The 16,016-nt window shown below is 53.8% G+C and overlaps 3 protein-coding genes across 3 annotated transcripts; 1 reads left to right on the top strand and 2 right to left on the bottom strand.

The window, feature by feature from the left end:
• CTAM01_01351 (uncharacterized protein) lies at positions 1 to 2,906 on the bottom strand (the record flags this gene model as incomplete). Its single annotated transcript, XM_060517393.1, has 3 exons — positions 1 to 2,162; positions 2,214 to 2,417; positions 2,471 to 2,906. The coding sequence occupies 3 exons, from the start codon at positions 2,904 to 2,906 to the stop codon at positions 1 to 3; spliced, it is 2,802 nt and encodes a 933-aa protein (XP_060387854.1).
• Positions 2,907 to 5,762: 2,856 nt separating this feature from the next.
• On the bottom strand, positions 5,763 to 8,592 carry CTAM01_01350 (RNA recognition domain-containing protein; the record flags this gene model as incomplete). The annotated part of the gene is made up of 3 exons (XM_060517392.1): positions 5,763 to 7,265; positions 7,478 to 8,269; positions 8,332 to 8,592. 3 exons carry the CDS (start codon positions 8,590 to 8,592, stop codon positions 5,763 to 5,765), a joined length of 2,556 nt encoding a protein of 851 aa, XP_060387853.1.
• A 673-nt stretch (positions 8,593 to 9,265) lies between these two features.
• On the top strand, positions 9,266 to 10,013 carry CTAM01_01349 (dynein light chain; the record flags this gene model as incomplete). The annotated part of the gene is made up of 7 exons (XM_060517391.1): positions 9,266 to 9,314; positions 9,401 to 9,423; positions 9,479 to 9,512; positions 9,581 to 9,615; positions 9,682 to 9,708; positions 9,776 to 9,845; positions 9,949 to 10,013. The coding sequence occupies 7 exons, from the start codon at positions 9,266 to 9,268 to the stop codon at positions 10,011 to 10,013; spliced, it is 303 nt and encodes a 100-aa protein (XP_060387852.1).
• Between the last annotated feature and the right edge of the window lie 6,003 nt (positions 10,014 to 16,016).

The following is a 16,016-nucleotide window of genomic DNA, read 5'->3' as shown; positions in this document are numbered from 1 at the left end:
TCACTCCCAGTTCCGGTGTCCGTGACCACCAGCCTCGTCCATCACAGCTGCCGGCGCTCGATGGTGCACCAGCTTCTGGATCGATGATGCGGGGTAGTTCTCCCTGTTCTCCATGTCGAGGCTGTTGGAGCGCGCCCTCTTCCTGCTGCCCGTCAACGACTTGAGCGGGGTGAGTTGATCCAGCGAGGGCAGTCCGCTGCTGCGCTGTTGGTCGACTGGTGACCATCCGGATCTGCCGTCTGTGCCGGCCACGGCAGCGACTGCCGAGACGGCCTGGGCCCAGGGCTGCTGGTTCCATGTATGGTGGTCCTTGCTCTCGGCCCAGAGGTTGGAGTTGGCGGCCGCGCTGCGGTGGTTCTCGTTCTGCCACTGCTGCGTCTTTGGGTCCGACGCCGCCTCGCTCCAGCCGTTCCACTGGTGGAGGCCATGGAAGGACGAAGTCGTCGTGTCCCAGTCGTGGATGCCCTCGACCTCGCCCTCGTCGTAGACGCCGACAGGTACACCGCTTGAAACTTGAATGCCTGCAGTCGCCGAGAGGTACGGGTCGGGAGCAGCAGATGACATATCGGCGACGATGGCCTGGTTGTCCATGGAGCTAGTGCAGGCCGCGGCGGTAAAGAGGTCAAGCTGGTGGTGATGGTGGTGCGGCCCGCCGGCCAGCTCATGACTGCCATCGTAGCTACTTGCGTACGACGAGTTGAGAGAGGCACTTGGTGGAGGCGTTGCGAGTCCATGTGAGTAGGGTTCCATGAGCCCAAGTGTTCCGGTGGATGCCAGGCTTGGCAGCTGGCCAGGCATGGTGACGGACTCCCAAGCATTGTTCATGTTGTCGTTCATGACGGCAGCGAGGTGGTGAGAGTAGGGGGGTGTCGGTGCCATGAGCATCTCCCGGCCCGGGCCAGATGCCGGGTTGACGCAGACATTCTGCTGATGCGCCGAGGAGACGGGGTCCAGAGCCGTGAGGAAGAGCCAGGTCGTGCCGGGAGGGTTGAAGACGCGCTTTGAGCGGCTTCCCCGTCGGGATGATGAGCTCTGGTCTTCGCCGTCCTCCTCGGCGGGCTTCCTGCCCTTCTGCGGCGCAGGCTTCTCAAAGATGGGGTTCCACTTGTCGTCAAAGGCATGGATCGTGCGGAACTTCCAGAGAATGATACCGCGGCGCACCCAGTTGCGGCGGTCAGAGTTGTCGGGCGGGGCAGACCACAGCTCCTGGAACATGCCGACCTGCTGGATCAGCTCTGCCGTGGTACGCTCGGCCTCGAGGGCGGCGTCTTCCGCGGCCTTGGCTCTCTCTTCATCGTCCTCGATTTTGTTCTTGTTGTCGACGGGCTCGAGGTAGCCGGCGCACGTGCTCAGGATGCTAGCCCACTCGGCCGCGGGGAAGGGCACGCGGACGTCCTGTCTGGGACGGCTGCGGCAGTCGCACTCGAACTTGCTCTCCTGGCATCCGGGACGGTGCGTGTACTGCACGCCGACCTCGCTCGTTTGCTCAATGATGCAGGGCTCGTTCTCGGCTCGGCGGAGCTCCTCGGGCCGCGCCAGCTTGGTGACGCACTTCCAGCGATGGTTCTGGAGTGCGGGCTGGGAAATGCTCAGCTCAACGAAGCCGTTGAGCTCAGATCCGGCGGGGAAGTTGCTGCGGGGATGGATTTCGAGCGTGACGGTCATCTCCAAGATGTCAAGCCACTTGTTGTCCTGGATGGCGTGCTCGAGTGACTTGTGCAAGGGAGGGAACTTGGCCTCCCATTCCTGAGACATCTCAGTGACAGCTGCGGATTCCTTCTGTGCCAATTCGCGGTTGTACTCGTGCAGGAGAACGCTGCCGTTGAGGCCTCTGGAAAGACCGTCTTCCTTGTGCATGTTCTTCTCTAAGTGGGGGTAGTAGTCAGGGTCGAGAGGCTTGCCGTGTTGGTCGTAGGCGTCTCCGTTTTCTTCCATCCTGACGTTGGAGGAAGCGACGAAGATCCAAGCAGTCTTGGGCCTCATGACGACAAGGGAGTCCATGGCAAGAATCTGGGCAAAATACTCGTAATTGGGGCGCACGTCTGGAAGACGACCCTCGGCGAGGGCGACCAGAACTGGGTTGTCCTTGAAGGAGGCAATCTCCATGTTGTCCTTGAGACGGGCCTCGCTTTTGTCAGGGTCCTTGACGAAAAAGAAGTGGTCTGAAATGTGTTAGCTCAAGTCTCTAAAGCAGACGGACAACCCGAACTTACAGCATCGGTGCTTCTCAAACATCTTCTTAACCACTTGAATGTGGCTGGAGACTTGCTTTCTCTTTCTTTCCTCTGCCTTTTGTCCTGGCTGCAAGCTGCAGCAGTACGCGATCCACAGGTACTCGCTGATGAGCATGTTACGCCCAAACTGCTTGCCCTGCATGCTGTACTTCTTTCTACCCATATGCGGGATGATGAGCAGTGCTAAGATGCCATGTCAGAAGGGACTTCAAGCTGCTCAAGTGAATGTGACTTACAGTCAAGGAAGGCATCTTCCAATACACGAGGCCAGATCTGCTTCTCGTTGGGATCCTTTTGGTCTTGCTTGTCCCGGTAAGGCCGGAACTCAGGGGCATAGTAGATGGGGTTGATGTCATGTCGTGCCCTTCTGGCCATGTGGAGAGCATCAGGCCTTCTCAGGCTATTGCTGCTCCTGTAGGTAGAGCCAGCCTGGGATGGTACGATAGGTGGAGTGGGTATGCTCGTCAGGCTCGGTGAGAAGAGCCCAAGTGGGCTATTACGGCACGACGATGCGAGGCTTCCCAAGTGAGAGCCGGCGGACTGGACATTGCCCGTCGACTCCCTCAACGGCTGCCGCCCAGTCGGTGTGCATCGTCTGCTATCGTAGCTGTAGACTGGGGAAGGGGAGTAGCGTTGAGAGGGAAGCACAGGGCGCGGGTGCTCCATCATCATCAGGTCTGCTTCCTCTGGAAGCAATCTTCTTTCCTTTGTGTTTCTGGAGATAGTCCTTGCGGAGGACTGGTATGGGACTGGTTGATGCGTCGACCTTGGTCCGTTCTTTCTCTCTACCCCACGAGGAGAGTAGAGACTTCAACTGGATTGTAAAAGGATTCCTTGACAAGCACGGAACCCCTGAGTGAAAGAATGGAAGATAGCTGAGAGGCAAAAGACGTAGGTGAAAGGAATGACTCTTCAGGAATTCCGTGACGGGGCGGGCATGGGTTTTGTTGCTAAGTGAAGGAGTGCAAAAGGGCGCTTGTTCTCCGTGTGATATGCTCCGGGGTCAAGATTCCTCGTGGTATGTCCTCGGGAGAAGGGCTGAGAGAGCGGGAGAGGAATGATGGCGAAGTGAGTGTAAAAGATGGTGTTTTCCGATTAGGAAACAAACAGCAAAGTAAAATGAGCGTGTGTCTGAATTCCGCAGCTCGAGAAACTGGTTTGAGAAAGGCGGGCGAGCCACACGTGCCTTTCCTATGCTTGAGTGTTTGGATCAAGCAAGAGAAAAGTAAGGATGTTGGAAGATGGAGAGAAGGCTTGGGGAAGTTGAAAGGAATGACACTGGCATGGGACGTACGTCAATATAAGTTCCTGAAGCCAGGTACACCCGCTCCAAAGTCTGAAAAGAGAGGAGGCGAGGGAAGGTTCAATATCGTTCGACAGACACACCCTCAACACCGTAGTCTACCGGGCGAAGGAGACGGCGATAGACGGGACTGACAGAGCAAGAGAGAGCTTTCGAATTTTCGTTTGGCACCCCAGGTTCCAGATCGAGGGCCAACACACGCCCCCCTTCTTAGCCCTCTGCTTCATCGTCCTCCTCATCCATTCCCCGGGTATGCCTGTGGACTCCTCCTAGTCTAAGGGCCCTGTCCTCCTTGGGACAGTAGATACAGAACATGTGCCTGTGAGCCCCGCTCGAGGCTCCAGATTATCCCGACTCCTGCGTACTGGACCCTCTGAGCGGGGTGAAGGGAAGATCCCTTTTTGGACGGCGCTGGTCAGCACTGCTGAAGCGGGAATGTGGTCTGGGTGAAGGAAGGGATGGCGGGGCAGTGAGAGAGAGAGGGAAGTTAATCTGAGCACGAGCTTCAGAGGGGATATGGAGAGGTGCAGACAGGAAGCTCCGGCAGACTAAGTCGTATCAGGGCTCCGAGAGAAACTAGCCAGGGTGAGGGAAGCAGAGCGAAAGAGAAGGCAGGACGTTAGTGAACAGTATAGTAGGAAGCACAGGGCTGGAGCCGTGCCTGTCAGAGGAGGATAAGGGAGGAGGGTGATTCTATTGGCAAGTCCAGCGACGTTGTATGACCCGAATTTGACTAACATGACTTGACAGCTCGGAGGATCGCGAGCTTAGTCGTAGCTGAGCTAGGAAACATCGGGGAGCCAGTCTTGTCGATATGGGGCCCGTTGAGGTTTTCCCTGTCGCCCTACGACTACGGTACAGTACCAAGCGGATGTGCGTGTGCATATGATCGTCTGTCAATTCGACAAGGGCCATCTCCACATGGCAAATCATGGGAAACTAACGAAGCTGGAGTGGTGGACACATTGAGGGCGCTGGCATGCAAGGGGGTTGGTCCAAGGAACGTTGGCCTTCACGGGGGGGCCAACTTGGGACGAACTAGGTAGAGACCACGGCTCTGGATCTGCACGTACCACGCGCACCAAACCATACAGCACCACCACCACCACCACCGTCACTCATTCAGACCCGTCCAATCGAGAGTTCTCTTACTCTTTCTAGAGGCAAGTCTGGAAGAAGATGGGACGGACAGACAACTTTTTCTTCGATTTCGGCATGGATGCTAATTTAGGGCCTACCCGCCGTTCCGCTCTCTTGTCAAAAGTTAGAACATCCTTCGCAACACGAGAGGCAAAATAACAACGAGTAAGAAAGACAAAACAAAAGGATAGAGTTAGAAACACAGGCGAAGAAAGGGCATAGTGCACAGTGAAGCTGGCATGTAGCCAGATTAGAAAGAGACAAAAACACCGAGTGAAGGGGAGAGAGATGCATTCCTGCTGTGCGGGTCAAGGAGGCGAAGAGGGACACACAAGTACGCAGCTCGAGGCAGGACAGGCAGAAGGAGGCGAAATGACAGATGAGAGAAAGGTTTTTGGTGTGAGAGGATGATGTTCGCTTTCCTCTGCCTTTCCCCGCGTGGTTCCTCCTCCCACTCTCCTCCCACTCTCCTCCTCACCCTCATCCCTTCCCATCTGCAACGAAGATGGTTCTCTCGCGTATTGAAGCTATTGCCATTCGATGTTCTGGTGCACGGGGCAAGGTCCCAAATAGCACAGACAGTATTAGTCCGTAGTTGACTTGCAGTTTCCGCCCTCTCCAGAACCCCACCGTTTGACAAAACAAACTCCTTTGGTTCCCGTCGTGGGCTTGACATGGGGAAAGGTGCCCCAATAGCGGGACGGTTTATTTTTTGCAGGAGGTGTTCTGTTCGGAGAAAAATTGATCGGAAGGGTGACAAGGGGGTGAGCAGGGGCCCAAATCGCGGGGCCAGGGATGAGTGAGACAGATTTGCATACAGAATTACAGATGTGGACTACCACTGAAGTTAAAGAAAGTAACTACCAAAGGGCGATACCATGTAGAGATACCTGGACCAAACTTCTCTGTTTCTGAGTTGGTAGTATCGATTGTCACTTTGAGGGGGAAGACGAGAATGACGCGACGATAGTGCAGTTGGTCAGGGAAATGTTGTGAGACGATGGTGACATAACACCGACAAAAATTTAGATTCGCTTCTATCTTTTCCCTCTTGGGAGCGTTGATGTTGATGTTCCTCCAACCGCTCACATATCCATCTCGTCGGCATTGTCGTCTCCGATGGTGACCCTTTTCCTGTTCTGGCCCATGAGCTGCGAGAGAGCGACCTTGTTGACTTGGCCCCCGATCTTGCGCTGCATCTTGGCAATCTCCTCCTCCGCGTCGACCGCCTCGGCCTCGGCGTAGTCGAGAACCAACTTGCGGCCCAGCAAGTGGGTGTCTCGCAATGCGTTGAGAGCGTTTTCCGCCTCTCGGGGTGTGACAAACTCGGCAAAGGCAAAACCCCTGGTCGAGTTGCCAAACTTCTTCGGCAGGCGCACCGCCCTGAGCTGGCCATAGGTGCTGAACAGGGTGCGGATGTCCTTCTTGGTCGCTTCGAAGGGCAAGTTCTTGATGACGACTTTGGTCCGCTGCCCCGCTGCCTTGCGGGCCTTGTCCTCCCGGCGACGCTCCTCTGCTGCGTCTTGGCCCTTGTGGGAAGCCTTGACCGCAAGGGTGTGCCCTTCCAGCACAAACCCGTCCATGGACTTGAGGGCTGCCTGCGCTTGTTCCTTTGTCTTGAAGACGACAAAGCCGAAACCCATACTGAGCACTTGTCCAGGCTTCTTGGGGTCCATCTTTGTCTTCACTCTGGCGGAGGCGAAGCCGTCCAACGGTTTAAACGTTTCTGCCAACTTATCCGTCGTGGTGGAGAAGTTGAGGTTCCGGACAAACAGTGAGGTTGTTTCAACGCTGGCCTCGCTTTGGTCGTCCCGTCCCAAAAGCTCTGTAACGCTCAACTTCTGAACACCGGTGGGCCGATCCTCCTTGCCCTGCGTCATGTTTACTGAGGCATCATTCTTGAACAGGTTCTTCGGGCCCTTCTCCAGAAACAGCACAGTGTCCTTAATACGCCTGTACGCCAGCTTGGCGAAGGCAGCCTTTGCATGTGTTGGCTGCGCGAATTCGACGATGGCAATGGTACCACTAGGTGGCATCAGCACCCTCAGGACTGTGCCGTGCTCCTCAAACATAGTTCTCAGCTCCTCCATCGTAGTCCCGAACGGGAAGTTCTTGACCAAAATGGTCGTGTCGCCCCGCTTTTGTGACTTGAGGGCATCGAGATCCACGCCGTTCGACACAAAGTACGACTTGGTCTCTTGGATGATCGACGTCTCGGCGATGGCCTGCTTGACACCGGCATCTGCCGAAGTGGGATCTAGCAGCTCTGATTTGGACACGCCCAGCCGGCTTGCCACGGAAGCATTGACTGCATCCTGGCTCATGTACAGAGAATTCCAGTTGAACGTGCTAGAGGCGGCATCGGCTTTCTTTCGGATCAGGTTCTGCTTTTTCAAGGGCAGCTTTGAGATTGCGAACTCGTCCAGCCCAGCATCGCGCTTTCCCTCAGCGGGCAAGACGTGCAAAAGACGCCCTTGAAAAGTCTGACCATCCGTCGACTGGAATGCAGCAACAGCTGACTCGGCACTCGTGAATTGGACCATTGCAAAGCCCTTGCTTGCGCCTCCAGCAGTGACTGGCAGATGTACCTGGTGGGAAATTAGCAATCTGAGCACATCCTTGATGTTCATATGAAGAGCTGAGAAGGCAATCATTTTTCAGAAAGTCGAAGCATCTACTAAAATACCGATCCAAGGTTCGCATCAACCATCATTTGATGTAAGCTGTCCCTATCTGGATTCATCACATGATTGTATGGCACGGAGTGGCGTAAGATTGATATGAAAAGCTCTCTGCTTACCTCTTGCAGCTCCCCAAACTGTTCAAAGTGTGCCCGCAAGTCCTCATCTTTGGCACTAAACGGTAGGTTTCGAACGAAGAGTCTAGAGTTTCGCTTGATGGTGGCGAGGGTGGCATCTTCCTCGACCTCCTGGGAAACCGGGGCGTCTTGAATTGCAGCTCCACCGTCAGTCTCGGCCTTTGGCTTCTCGGCCGCCGGCTGCTTTTGCTGTTCCACGGGAGCACTTCCGACTGTCTCTCCACTGTCTTGCTGGACTGGAGGTCGGGGCACTTCGCCATCTTCAACTAGATCGAGTAGTCGATTTGTCCTCGAACGAAGCCAATCATCGTCAGTGGCAGCAGCATTGGTTGGGGCAGGCGTAGTCTCGTCCTGAGGCATGACTTCCGTCGGCTCAGAGACGGGGTCAGCGTCAGGCATCGCCTCGTCCTTTTCCGGCAAAGGCTCTGTACGACCATCTCCCTGTGGTGCCTCCCTCATCTGCCGTTTCTCAGGCCGAGACGGGATGGCCTCATACTCATCGTCACTCTCGTCGTCTTGAAGCAACTTCTTCTGCTCTTTAACAGCGGCAGAGGCCATGACATCTGACATTTCGTTTGCAGAGCTTTGGCCAGTGCCCATGACCTGCAAGAACTCGCGCAGCTTGGGATCCGATTCATCCAGATCCTCTCGCTTTCGCTTCTTCTTCGCATCCTTCTCGTCACTGGCAGGGAGAGGGGCAACGGATGCTGACGGCGTTGCCACAGACATCTGGCCGCTAGTGCCCTTTGCTTTTGCAGGGGCAAGATCTGCAATCTGGGTAGACAATATGAGTATATGGACATTCGTTTGTTTACAAGGTGACGATGTCAACATACCGGTCTTGCAAGCTCAACGTTGATCCTTGACATACGGATGTATGATCTGTTGAAATACTTGACTGCCTTAGCAGCAACCTCGGGAGTTTTGAAACCGACATAGCCGATTCTCCGTTGAGGAATAATTTTTACGTCTGTGACTTCACGACCTCCAGCTGAGAAGTGCTGTCGGAAGTCTGCGTCTGTGATTTTGGGCGGAAGACCTCTCACGAAGATGCGAGAGGTCTCCAATGGAGTAGCTTCGGCGGCGGTGGCAGCCATTATGTGAAGGGGTATCTCAGAAAACAAAATAAAAGGCTCCAACAGTAGTAAGAAGAAAATATTATGAGCTCAATTGCTCGGGGGGTTGTGGTGGCTATAAAGGCAGAGACATGCTGTCGTGTAGTGGACAGAGGAAAACGGGAGAAGGCCTTGGTGATATTCACGACGGAAACGGGACTTGCCTTGAAGTTTTTTTTTCTTCCGCCCCGTCGTTATCGCTATCACCATGTGACCTTCCGCCCCGCCTTGTCAACGCTAGCGCAGGTTACAGCCGTAGCCGTTTCCACCCCGGAAGGAAGATTATGGTCCGTGCGCCCATGACAACCCAACTCGATCGAATGGACCCTTCCCTGTCGCGGGCACTTTGTCAGGCTTGCTCCAAACACGCGACAACCATTCTTGAAAGAAACTCGTAGACCAAGCCAATTCCTCGGTCTAAGGATTTTGATGTAAGTCGAACCCTCCGCGATGTGCAGCAAATAATTGACACTCTCGTCAGAACCTCGATCCCCATAAGTGAGTCTCTCCGAACTAGACGAAGGCGCAGCAGTGGACGATGAGTTGGAAAAGGGGCTTGCGAGTTGTGCCGCGTAAACCGAACGAATCATTTGAACCGAGGCTGACGACGAGATCGTAAGACTCAGATTCTTTTGCAGCACCACGAAATTATACAATGGCCGACGCTAAGAGCACTTCGCCCGCTCCGCGCGAGAAGCTGGAAGGTACGTTGCGACAATAGACTGGGTCATCTGTGCAGGAACTGGACGAGGATAAGGTTGAAGACGAGGCTGACGCAACCGCAAAACAGCCCAGGTCAAGAGCGCCGACATGGTGAGGAGCGCCGACGGACCGCCCAACTGCGACCCACGATACTGACAGTGTATAGACCGAGGACATGCAGCAGGAATCCATTGAAGTCGGTATGTAACGTCATTCCTCGGAAAGCCCCTCCGTAGGACCCCGCTGTGTTCTGACGACCCCTCCACAGCTCAGGAAGCCATGGCCAAGTTCACTATTGAGAAGGTACGCGTCCCCATTTCACAGAGAACATAGCGTACGACATCGTTTACTGACAAACATGATCTCCAGGACATTGCCCAGCACATCAAGCGAACCGTGAGCCTACCGTAATTCCTTTTATCGCCTGACTGCATACAGTTGCTAATACTTGCGGCGATTTCAGTTCGATGAGCGCAAGGGACCTACATGGCACTGCATTGTTGGCCGCAACTTTGGCAGCTTCGTGACCCACGGTACGTCTACCAACAGCCCAACGTCCGACTTCCAGCCATAACAGGAGGAGAATACGGGGCATCAAACTGGACATACCCTAATCATATCTAACCCGGTATACAGAAACTAAGCATTTCATCTACTTCTACCTCGGCCACTGCGCGATCCTTCTCTTCAAGACCCAATAGACGGCCGAACGACCAAGCCGAAGAACGAAAATTAACCGACAAATTACTGTCCAAAGACTTGGGACCCCGCCCAGGGACGACGCGTCCCAGATACGATGTACAGGACATACCTTCAAATAGGGAGAGGGCCCGCGACTAGACCGGCCTCATATGGGATAATGGGAATATGAACTTGTGGAAAAAGGCGTGTGCGGGAACTGCTTCTTTCTTGGAGGGGGAGAGATGACTGTCAACCAAAACGAGGGGTTCAAAATGCAGCGTTGGGCGAGTAGATTTTTACCGTGATCTTCTGCTAGGCGGCGCTGGAGCCCATTCGTCAATCAAATATGCTTCAAACGTCATGGCTCGTAACAATTGCTGTTAGCAGGGCTTTGTAGGCTTCCTTGCGCCAGCCAGGCATTTGGCGCCTCCCAAAGCCCTGTTGAAATGCGGAGTGTACGATTATAGAGAACTTCGTGGTTCCTGGGAGGCTGTTTACGATCGGCGTATTCCCAGGGCGCAAGGCTCTTTTTAAGGACAGAGTCTCGATTCACTACAGGTGCTTCAATTTGACCTCTGCCGTACCTTGCGATGGATGGTATGATGAAATACTGATTGACGGAACACAAGATGGCATGCGCCGTGCTCACAAAATTGTGCCCAAGGCCACGGTGAGCAAAGTGACAGTGATCATGTGCTGGATTTAGCAATAGGAAGAGAAATTGTCAGTTCTCTCAAATGTTACCCAATATAATGCTCTTCCCGGACCTTGACTGGACGTAACGCATTGAGATGTGAATGTCTAGAACATGCCCACGACCTTCTTCGAGAATGGTATAATGAGAGAAGTACAGAGGTGTAATATTCCATCTATATGGGCCTCTATTCAAAAGATAGACGCGCGTGTACTTCTCTACTCTCACAATATTCCAATTGCTAGCCAATTCAATATCGAACAGAGGTTACAATAACTCCGGAAATAATTGCCTTAGAATAATCGCCACTACGAATAACTGTAACTTCTTTGATAAATGTCCAGAGCATCCGTCCACCACATTACGATACACGTCCGCAAGTGTGTACCCATCGAGATATCATCAGGAGAGATAACCATCCGTTTAACTACCTCCCTTCGGCACGTCAGGCCCGAGCAGCATCGCGGGTCCAGACTCTCTCTCGATCAAGAGGCAAAGGAAGGGAACCGCGGTCGAGAGCCTCGTTTCAGACGACCCCTTTCTCTGGCGAATCAGCACCTCCAAGGCCGTTGTCCATGGGGGATTTCTCATCCGTCCGACGGCTGTCTGTCTCCCCCACCCTTCTCTCCTCAACTCTCTCCGGATCTGAAGCCGACAGGACGACATCTTGTGGGGATGATTCATGGGACATTGGTATGTTCAATCCGTTTAGAGTGGCCATCTCATCCTCATCCGTCTTGCCACTTTGCCTTCAAGTCTCTGAGATCCAAAGTCGAGACCGGAATCTAGGATGCACCACAATAGTAAGGAAGCAACACCTCCCGACATAATTAAACGGCTCAGGCACAGGCTTCTGCCTCTCCTCCATTCTACGAATCAATTCTACAAAAACAAGGGAATTGCTACTGGGCTGGGTACCACGGCGCATGTCAATCTTGTTCAACCCAAATGTCTCCGTCTCGGGACATAAAACGAAACCGGGGCCCATGCTCATTTTCGTCTCAAGTTTTCCTTAGCCTCGACGTCGTTGCCGTGGAATAAATTAAGTACGGATCGACGCAACCAAATAAAAAAAAAGAGACTTTCTCCATTGAAAAAGGGTTGTTTTTCTTGTAACAGTATGACCCAGCATGCCGGGTGGGTGACCTTTTCCCTTCCTCGGCCGACACACACACACACACACACACACACACACACACACACACGCTCACGGGGAAAGGGGAAACCACTTTGCTGAAGTTGCTCTCACTCTCTCTCGCTCTCTTGTTACAGAATGTCAGTAAGGGGGTTTTGTTATGGGATGGGATCGACGTCGGCTTCCCGTGCCCACCTTTCATCCACTCACTCGTGTTATCCGAGCGAGAAGTCTACATGCCATACGAACCAGTCTCTGGGCAGAGTTAAGACTTGAATTGATTCTGAATTATCAACAACCGCAATAAGACACCAATCTCCAACCGAACCTTTTTTTCCTTTCAGGAAGACCAATTCGGAAAATCGCAGCTCGTACGGGAGTCATTCTCAATGAGGCGGTGTCTGTCATTCGTTCTTCCGAACTCCAACAATACGTGCAGTGCAGCCCCCGGCCCATGGGCACTTTTTCGTTCCGTCAGTTATCCACAACGGGCGAGTTGGGAACTTGGGGTAACACTCAAAGTGGCACTTCCCTCGCGAGGCGCTGCCAGGCACCCAGCAATAGCAGGTTGGGGTTTCTGTTCATGTCCAGGTTCCTGGCTGGTACCTTCCTCCAACCTTGCGTACCTTTTATGGATAGGTAACCAGCAAAAGAATTAGTATCCGTACGTATCTAACCATCAACAGGCGTAACCCAAGGAAGCGGGCCCTCTCACCTGACACCCGAAGCGGCTGGCCCTCCTCCTCCACCACCCCAAGATGCCAAGGTGTGTAGGTACTGTGGTAGGTACCTACAGAGTCCCGTCCCTCCTCCCAAGGAGTCCCCTCCGCTCTGCGGCACCCGCGCCGAGCCAAGACACAGACATGCGCTAGAGCCCAAGAGATCACACGCTAACGTCGACCTAACTAACGACTTGTTGTTCTACGGATGGATACTCCGTACGTATACTACACTACTGCGCAGTCTTGCGCTTGGAGGGGAAGAAGAAGAAGAGGGACTCGCAGGTGAGGGCAAGGGAGGGGCAAGAGCGGAGGGCGATAGCCCGCTTTATTTCTCGGCGGCCGGTGGCTGGCTGCTGCCGGATCGACATTGATGAGCGGGCTGCGGGATGGGCAGACGAAATGCAACGGGGTTTCGTTGAACGCGTGCAGTGGGGAGAGAAAGACAGAGAGCGACAGACCACGTTTTTCTGGAAAGAATGATCTGCAAAGGTGCGTTTCCGTCCCCTTTCGTGTAAGAGGACCATGGGCGTCGCTGCTGCGAATCTATCTGTACCTATTCAGAGGTGAGCTGAATCTGCAAACATTTGAACCAAGGGGGAATGGGACCGGAAGACGAAGCACGCTGGGACGACACACGACTCAGCTCCCACTTGGCAAATATCCCACACAGATAGACGATGCCGTTGAGCTCTCCCGCAACGAAATGAATCAACATAACAAAGTCTGCTGGGGTGCTTCCTTGACAGATCATATCACCTTCCGGAAATTTTCTGATATATGGGCGCCCGCACCATGCTCTCCCGATATGCAAAGCGCGAACCGCCAGTGCGTGGGCAATGTGATCCGAGAGCAGTTGCCATGGTGGGGGGAGGGATAGGAAAAAGAGAATCGTACTGCGATTCACCGCGCTGCTCCCTCCCCCTGCCATACGCACGTTCGAATGGCCCTGGCGTTGCCTATACATGATGCACATGAGCCGAAAGCCATTGAAGTGCTTTGATGAAGAAGCGGGGTAAAGACCAATGTGAATGAAGCCATCGGCGGAAACTTGAGCAATTCATCTTTTCGCCCAAACCTTTTGGTGTCGTTGCAGATTCTTTGGGGGGCTGGGTGATAGATTTCCGGCAACCGGTAACTGGTTTCGGACGTTGCGCGACGACATGGTTGGCGGGAACGGAACGACCATTCAAGTAGGCACTATAGACGAGAGGCGAGACCCAGGGTGTCAGCCAGACCACCACCATCCTATTCAGGGTCCTGGTGGCAGGGGACAATCTGCTGGACGATCAGGGCCCTGGTCAAAAGGGTATTTCGAGCGAAAAGTATCAACCCTTCTCCGTGACGACATGGCAATCGTCTTCTTTGCAGTCCGCATTGCTTGTCGGCAAAAGGCGAGTCCCTCTCGTATCGGAAGGAATGTAGGTTCCACAGGTCTTCGTCAAGAGCCCCAGGTATCCTGTTTGAGGCGTAGAGCTGAGCATCTCTTTCTTGTCGTTTCTCGGGTGAGTGGCCCTGATCAACGGAGCAGCTACGGAAGCAGGCCGGAGTGCTGGCTGGTCCATCATCCGCCTCTCCTCCTCCTCCCCACCTCACAAAACACCTCTGTACTGTGTAGTCACGGATACTTGGGTTTGCGACGCACAGGACAGCACCCGGTCCTACTTTGTCCGAACCATAGAAACCCATCTGTCTGGCTGGACCGGCTGGAAGGTTTCTCGGCTGCATTGGTGTCTGTCAGCCTTCCAGCACACACCATATCTAACAATGTTGGTCGATGTCCTGAGCGGTTCCTGTGTGTAGCCGTCCTGTAGGTAGATAGGCCCGGTAGGCTTCTCATCATCTTCGGATGGAGTAACCGTTTTTGGTGGTTTTGTGTTACCCATGCGTGTAGCATGTCTCACACTTTTTTCTTGCTCCGGCTGGCTGGACTCCAAACTCCCGAACAGCTGGAATGGGACTCACTCTATGAGGGATCAAATATTTGCGTCGTTTAGCATGCCTGTAGTACTCTCCTTCAGCTTCGCCACATCGATTGTAGCCATTGTTCCGGGAGTTTCCTCTAACTCGTCGACGAAAAGGAAGAGGGATCGAGGGCTGGAATCGGCCTGCAACGCACGGGTCTATCGACTTAGCTACGGCATCTAAGGCCCAAGTTGGGCAACGGGGCGGGGAACGATGCATGTATCGCGTGTGTACCTACACCCATTCGGCTTAATCGCCATCCGCCATCTCGACTCGGCAACGTCTCGATGAGTATCCGTACACCGGGCCAGTCCGGCCCTTAGAATGGGATGCAGCTAGAAGGCTGGCCCACACTTGAAGAAGGAGAGGAGGAAGCTCAGGCGCGGCATCGGGCCCAGCAGGTTGGAAGCACTGGGGTACAAGGTGATGAGAAAATACTATGAAGCAGGTCGACCCATGAGGTCTTCGCCACTAGTACGATGATGGCCCCCGATATCAGCAGTCCGCCTGTGATAGTTGGCAGTGATATAGCAACTGTGGACTGTGAGGTTGATGCAAATGTACTGGCTGGTAGGCCTGGGCATCCGAGCTCCGTTGCAGGGTTTGGAGCTTGCTCTCCACATGTGAGCTGAGATGATCCGCCAGGTGTCAGACACTCAGATCGGGCAGATGGGTAAGAGAATACACAAGTGCCGCTGAAGGTAAAGACGGACGGCACCTGCTTTTGCGCGGTCACAGGTATCTTATGTCATCCAGTAAGCTGACGTCTCGTTGCATTTTTATATTGAACTTGGCTGTCATGGTGTTGTATTGTCGACGGTCAGGCAGTTCCTGGCAAAAAATCAACAGAAATGTTGCTTTCGTAGTCGTTGCCGGGAGGGATTGCTTGGGCAGCGTCTGATCCTGTCCTTGTTTCGGGGGAAACACATATGGCTCTCATTGACCACGAGTGGCCCAATTCGAGGCTTTCCTGTGCGTAGTCGGATTCGATTGATATGCGTGCTCATTCACTGATCCCCTGTGTAACTTGCTACCGTTTCTCTGCCGCCGGTAGCGGGTTTCCTGCTCTTTTCCGGCGCGGTTGAGTTTGTATGAAGAAGACGCTGACCCATGTTTTCAGCAACAAGAGCCCGTTAGTGGCCAACGGCCTCGGCACGTTTCTGTTTTCTCGTTACAGGACATGGATGGTCACGGCATCAGTGCTCAGGGTGATTTTGACACTCAAAGCTTCAAACGCATTACCTGCAGATAGATTAAAGCGTTGCTAGAGGCAATGTCGGTATCCAATGATGAAGCACTAGACAGAGGCAGAAATTAGACGTTTATGCTGTTTTCAGGATGCTCCCTTACGTTCTCCATCAACGTCCGAACTTTGACGGTGCCCCATGCTTTTAGAGGTGGGGTTGTTGTCTGCGATGGCCCTTGGGCTTTGTGGTCGGTTTTCGAAAGCAGGCGCCGAGTCACACGGAGAAGACTCTACGGATAGCCCCACAATAATAATAGTGTGGTT

The sequence above is a fragment of the Colletotrichum tamarilloi genome (genome assembly GCF_030869305.1).
Source record: "Colletotrichum tamarilloi strain Tom-12 chromosome Unknown Scaffold_3.1, whole genome shotgun sequence".
In the NCBI taxonomy this organism is placed as follows: domain Eukaryota; kingdom Fungi; phylum Ascomycota; class Sordariomycetes; order Glomerellales; family Glomerellaceae; genus Colletotrichum; species Colletotrichum tamarilloi.
This window is presented reverse-complemented; position numbering and strand designations above follow the sequence as displayed.